Source organism: Ciona intestinalis, chromosome 8, assembly GCF_000224145.3.
Source record: "Ciona intestinalis chromosome 8, KH, whole genome shotgun sequence".
NCBI classification, from domain to species: Eukaryota; Metazoa; Chordata; class Ascidiacea; order Phlebobranchia; family Cionidae; genus Ciona; species Ciona intestinalis.
In genome coordinates, this window is record NC_020173.2 from 1,144,262 (window position 1) to 1,150,986 (window position 6,725).

Here is a 6,725-nt window from a genome sequence, read left to right on the forward strand (position 1 = left end):
GCTCACTTCCTAGTCACTAGTGCATATACCTTTAATACAACTTGCATTTCAACAAAAGTTAAGCCATTTTATTGCTGCTTCGAACTTTTACACAACCAGTCAACTTGCAAAGGCATATGATCCGAATTACCAATAAACACAGTGGCGGATCTGATATTTACACTCAAGCAAAATAGTGTGGAACATTAAAAGGACAACAATGTCAGAATGGCAGTGATAAGCAGGACATTTCACATAAAACCACCAAAGCCACCTCCACCAAAACCTCTTCTGTTTCTCTGCTGGTTTGGTAATCCAGGCAATCCAAAGTTCATATCATCCATCATACCTCCTCCTCTTCCAGGTCTAAAACCCCCAGGATGGGGGTTCATGGGATCAAACCGGGACCCTGGCAGTGGATTGTGGGGGCCTGGGCGCATGGGCCCGATAGGATTTGGGTTAAATGGGTTGGCACGCCCTCTTCCACCGAGAGGACCAAAAGGAAACGTAGGATCCAAATCGTAATCTCCACCTGTTTGAATAATGGTTGCATGAAAATATCTTTGGAATTTACAACTGCATTATTAATATTTTTTAAAAGGGTCATTTTTTGTATGTTTTTTGAATTTGGTACTTACACTTAAGGCAATGCTGTACAAGTGTGTTATCACATTATTTACAAACTTAAAGACATTTTTACATTAAATGTAATTCAATTTATCCTCCCCTGGCTGGAAAACGACGTCGTTATAACATAGGTGTTCATACACCTTGTGTCAGCTTACGAGTTTTGCCACGCCGCCTGACACATTATTACCTATCATTCCGAGTGGTTGGCCAGGAAAGGGTTGCGCAGTTGGGTGGTTAGGACCAAATGGTTGTCCGGGAAACTGTGGTGTTTCAGGTGTAACTGGGTAAAAAAAATCTTGTTCTCTTGCAATTCGCTGACGTTCTTGTTGTCTCTGTTGTTTTCTTTTGTAACGTTGCATATATACCTATAATTGAAAGAAAATGGTTTTTGGGAGTAAATTAATATTCATTACCGTTGCATATTATCTATAGATGAAAATGGTATTTGGATGTAAACTAATATTTGTTTGTTGGTTTTCAATTTGGATATGAAAGAAAACTAAAACTGTTTTTTTTTCTGTGTACCAGACTAAAGAGAAACGAATTTTTAACAAAAACCTCTTTCCAAGAAGTTCCTTGCATCTCTCTTGGCACAGCATTGAAGTCTTTGATGAGGAGACTCCTCCATAGATTATCATCTTTTGCAACATCACAAAGAATCCGGCATGTCTGCATTCAAGAACAAGCAAAGTGAAAATAGACCAAAAAAACAAAAGCTTAAAAAAGGTTCAACAGTTTTAAAAAACCAAGGTTTCTTTATCTATGTTTGATTATGTGTCATTTTTAATGGTTTTGTTTAAATAGTTAAATAGTAACCTGTGAAACGGCACACAAACTCCCAACATCCAGATGTGAGAGGATTCTTAACAAAAGCTCGGGAAACAAAGAGAGCATTCCATGGATTGGTGGAAGTTGAAGTTCTAAAATGTTACAAAGAATTATTAGACCTGGTGTTATCAGTTATATTCACACAACGCATTTAGATCTTTTTGAATCAGTACATGATTTTTATGCAATTTTGAAAAAATCCCCAAAGTAATTACCCACAAAGTAACATGCTTGGTAACTCGTAAGCTGGCACGAGGTGTATGAAACAGAAAACCGGTGTTATAACAACTGTTTCCGGCCGCGCGAGAATAAAATGATGAAAAAAGGTTCCACAGCACTCAGTTTGAGAAATTCTAGAATAGATAGATCATGCGCAATACCTGCTCTCATATTGTCAATTGCTCTGTACGCAACATTCTCCTTAAAACTGTGTGCAAGTTTTGTGAGGTCTTTGAACACCTGACTGCTATCAGAAGGCTCTATAAATAATATAGCGTAAACAAAATTAATATTTCATTATTTTAGGTGATATTTTTGCTTACTTGAATCTGCATTAAATTTCTTCACAAAATCGGTAGACTTGACTTGTAATGTTAGAACTTGTTCCTCAGTATTGCTGCATGGTCGCACCAAACCTATATTAACAATGACAGAATAGGAATGATCATTATGCCAAAAAAAAACGAAAATGCTAGGTAATTGTGTGTTAAGCAATTTATAATTTTTTTTATAAATAATAAAATTGTCCGGCGCCAGAGCATAGTTGGTTAGCACGCCTGCCTTCAACCCAAAGGTAATTGGTTCAAGGCTCTTCGCTGCTCCCGTTGAGGGAATATGTGTCCTCGAGCAAGACACTTATAGGCGATTGCTGCAACCCAGTGGTCGTCAAAATTCAGCCACAACCAAAAAAATTTAAAAAAGCCCCCAAAAATAATCACCCACAAAGTAACAACTTGTAAGCTGACACGAGGTGTATAAAACAGAACACCCGTGTTATAACAACTAAAGTTTTTAAGCCAAGCGGGGAAAAAGTAAGTAACATTCATTCTTGTATTTATATATTTTTTTTTTACTTATTTTCATGATTTACCGTTTACCAACACAAACTGTCCGAGTGGATTACACGTCATAGAAAAATGCAAATCATTCCCAGCTGGATGTTTGTACTCCAAGTTCACAACAAACGACTTCAATGCATTCTCTAGATCAGGAGGCAGCTGTGTGTTCAAACCCTGTGAATGGTAAGAAATGGAATTGTTACCTTGTTTTGTTATTGCACAAAAAATGAGCGCTTTAATAATAATAATTACTTTTATTTGTGTCTTTGATTGCAGTAGCAAAGATTTAGAAATATTTTAAACGAAAAGACAGGACATAGCTACGAAACAACAGTTGTTAAAACACGCTTACAGTTAAAAACATATTTACATTTAATTGGAAAAAAACAAGTGTGGTTGCTACACCTAGCACTAAGTTACGATTCAGATTGTATTTCTTTTACAAAACTTTTGTATACTAAAATTTTATTTTAGCGATTTGCAGGTGTAATTTCGCTAGGTACTTGTATTTTTATTACATGGATATTACTGCATGGTGCAACACCAATTTCATTACAACACTGACCTGAAGGATAAAACCACTTTCCAGCATAAAGCTGTGCAGAATTAAACAGATAGCATGAAAGTCAGTTTTCACTGATTCCAAGCTGTAGAGTTGCTGTAGATAATCAGGTAGCTGCTGTCCTGCTTTGTAATCTTGTAATAAAAGAGGACCTGGATGATAGCAAGGTACCTCAAATGCATCTGAAGTACCTGGCTGTAATTGTTTATTAAAATAGCAGAAATATAAGCTAAGTATGTTAGCTATTCAGAAAAACACTGCATTTTGTGTTGTTTTCATGTAACTACTAGCTGCTACTGCCATTATAGACGGATTTGTCTTTGAGTGAGAAACTTATCTTCATTAAGCCAATCCAGTGGTCACTATTGTTTTGTCTAAAACTGAAAAATTGTCAGCCATGGGCCTATAAAATACAATCACCCACAAGGTTACAACTCATAGATGGAAATTAGATGTACGAAACAGAACACCTGATGTATAACATTAGTGGACATCAGTTGAATGAAATATCACACCAAGTTGTAACAAATGTGGGAAGTGTAAACTGACTACAAATCAAAAAGTAAATCAAAAAGTAAGTATATTTAAAGTTGATTATAATTTGGAAATACCTGATCGTCTTCATTGCTAGCATCTTCAACTGGATCCATCTGTTCAGTTCTAACAGATGTCATGCTCACCGAATCTTGTACTGAGCTGCAATTAAAATTTAGGAAATCTCAAACCAATTCACACATAAAACATGTATTGTTGAATGCACACAAGTAATTTCAAGCACAACATTTTAAGTTTACTGGAATGACATTTCCGTAGTTAATATAGCTTTTTTATTTCAACTAACTTATAAATGATAAAATCAGAAAGTTTTTGTGATAGAAATCCAGTCTTGCATGTCTAATAGATCCAATTCCTGACAAGATCTCGTGCATTAAAAAGTCGACGTGCAAAGCACATACATTTTCAAGTCAGAAGTCACATTAGGAAATCTCACTTAATTTAATACGTATTTAGTTCATTATTTAACTTATTTGGCATGCGTAGAACAAATTAAATTTGTAAACAAAATCACCTGTGCGCCGGCCATACTCTGCAGACTGGTAACACATAAGAGTATACCCATTTGCATGATAAAAGTTAATGAGAAAAGCGATCTACATTAACTCATTATTTGATAACTCGCTAACGGCATTATTTTGCATGGTCATTGGTTTATGCGCGTAACATTGAGTTAGTTTTTTTAGCGCAATTTTGCTAAACCTAGCTTATAACATAAGTTCTGATACTTTACTTAAGGTGTTATTACCAACTAAAAACTGTAAAAGTAATATCCGAAAAAGATTAGGCATTTAAAAGTGAAACTGTCCTTCCACCATAGTTTTTTCTACTCAAATTATGCGAGTGGCAACCAACCTTCTACAGCAGATGACACGCTTATGACTTATGCGTGTCAACTTCGTTTTTGCCTCTAAATATGCGAGTACTTACGAGCATAAAAGTTAACATGCAAAAAGGGTAATAGACGTTGATGCAGCCTACCTGATTTGATCTGTTGGTATTTCATCACTGATCAGTACTTTAAGTAAATCTCCTGAAACGATTCCTGCTGCACTAAGTAAGTCTCCATCGTTGCCAATGCTTGTCTTCCCATTTAGACTCAATGCAAAACTTGTGTTATGTCTGTAACAGAAAACAGTGTCGGGGAAAATGTGAAAATCGACACCAGATTCATTTTAATCTTTCACTCACGGAAGCTGGAGATCATTTAGAATCTCTCGTACTTGATTTTTCACGTGTAAAACTGTTAGTACGTTCGAATCGTCCAAACTAACGACAACGGTACGAGTTTGAAAACGGACGCGTAACTTCATTTTGTTCAAGATCAGATACGAATGATGACACACACGAATACGTGGGCAATCCTACTTTATATACAAAATGTTGCCAAACTCACAATAAACCCTATTATGCAAATAGCAATTAATACATTGAGTTACAACCTAACGTACCGTACAATAACAGACACATCTAGTTTACCATTACTCAGCATGTCCCGGGTACTTCCCCTGGTTTCAACATAAATTGCGTAAAATAAAGAAAACAAATTTCCAAAATCGCTTAAACTTCTCTGTATTACTGGACGCATTAAACTTTCCATTTACATTTTCTCTACCGAATCATTTATCGTACAGTACCAAATACTATGTTGAAATGAGTAAGCAGAACAGTGCGTGACCAAGAATTTTTTGCAGTTTATAATAACACCGTACCAAAATCAATACTACTCGGTGGTCGGTCACTTATAAAAAATGGAAACTACTAACTAGCCTAATGCTATATCCAATTATGAACAAATATCAAAGTATCTGTTACTTTCTTTGGATACGGTGTGGTCTAATCTATTTACAATCGACGGAAATGCGTATGCGTGCTGCTCAAGCGCTCAACATTCAGACAGTTGAAACAGTGGTTTTGGTACTCAGCTATTCCGCATTTATAAATAGACGCTTTAAATGTGGTATTAATGCTTTCGAAGAAATAAGTGAACCTAAGTTTAATCTAGTTGGTTGGGTCATTTTATGTAAAGAATATGTCAGCTCGGGAAATTTGTCTCACCAGTTATAACTCTTCAGTAGTACAGTACCTGTACCACAGTCGACAGTTGACGTTTGTAAACGCAAAATATCATTGCGAGCAATTTCATGATTCAGCCCTGGCAAGATTTCAAAACCAAGCAACGTTAGAAGATATTGCCAGCCATGCACCACGTTATGGGTCATGCGGGACAAACTATTACAGCATTGGCCTTGTCAAAGATGCCGGTGAAGACGAATTTCGTTGGTTGAGTGATAGAAGTGTCTTTCAATCAAACTTTACTTACATACGGCAGACATCGAATACAGCGCAATCAAACGCATGTAAAAATGCCGCCATATTTATTACTTCAACTGGTGAAGTGAAGCTATACGCCATGAGATGCAGTACTGCCCTGCCATATATTTGTGGTAATATAGTCAACCATGTAGTCGAGGACGACAATATACACCACCAAGGCGGGTCGCCAGGGTCTAAAGCCGGTCTAGTTTTGGGGTTACTATTCCTTTTCTTTGTCATAGCCATACTTTGCTATTTGCTGTATAAATTCCGAAAAAGGCTTCACATTCGAGAGCTGCTAAACCGGCGCAAGTCACCACGTCGTCCATCCACAACTCAACCAGCGAGCAGTAGTATGCCAGAGCACGGTCAAGTCAACAGCCCCGCTGTTGCCGAAGATCATACCTACACTACAATAGCAGAAGTAACAGGTGGTAGGAATGGTCAGTCTAGTACAAGTAGCGACGTTCAAGTGAGATATTCATCAATATTAAAGGACAACCCAGACTCTGTTTATTATGCGACTGTTGCAACGGATACGCAGCCGAGTAGTGGAAGTCGTGAAAGTGAACATTACTCCGAAGTTCATAAAAGTCCGTAAAGCAAAAACTGATTATATTTGTTACGTGTGCCTTGCCTGCACCGCGTCTTTCTATTAAAGCCTAAAACTTATTAACGGGTGGGCGATCTTCACGGAGTTTTTAAGATATAATGATCGTATAGTAGGGTGGGGGAAGATGGGACACCTTTAGCACAGAATATTTAAATATCCTGATCGTGTTTTGAACAATTAACAA

At 37.0% G+C, this 6,725-nt stretch overlaps 1 protein-coding gene across 1 annotated transcript; it reads right to left on the bottom strand.

The window, feature by feature from the left end:
- Nucleotides 1-46: 46 nt before the first annotated feature.
- LOC100178394 (F-box only protein 7) lies at nt 47-5,055 on the bottom strand. Its single transcript, XM_002131025.4, has 11 exons — nt 4,804-5,055; nt 4,594-4,734; nt 3,669-3,753; nt 3,061-3,252; nt 2,528-2,669; nt 1,980-2,072; nt 1,818-1,916; nt 1,426-1,529; nt 1,168-1,278; nt 797-974; nt 47-511 (listed from the first exon to the last, which is right to left on the bottom strand). The coding sequence occupies exons 1-11, from the start codon at nt 4,923-4,925 to the stop codon at nt 231-233; spliced, it is 1,548 nt and encodes a 515-aa protein (XP_002131061.1). The 5' UTR covers nt 4,926-5,055; the 3' UTR covers nt 47-230.
- Nucleotides 5,056-6,725: the final 1,670 nt, after the last annotated feature.

Coding starts and splice junctions, on each gene's coding strand:
- LOC100178394 (XM_002131025.4), bottom strand. CDS start 4,925: ATGAAGTTACGCGTCCGTTTTCAAACTCGTACCGTTGTCGTTAGTTTG. Junction 2,670..3,060: donor AAAGTGGTTTTATCCTTCAG/GTCAGTGTTGTA, acceptor TACCATTCACAG/GGTTTGAACACACAGCTGCC. Junction 975..1,167: donor AAGGAACTTCTTGGAAAGAG/GTTTTTGTTAAA, acceptor TTTCAATTATAG/GTATATATGCAACGTTACAA.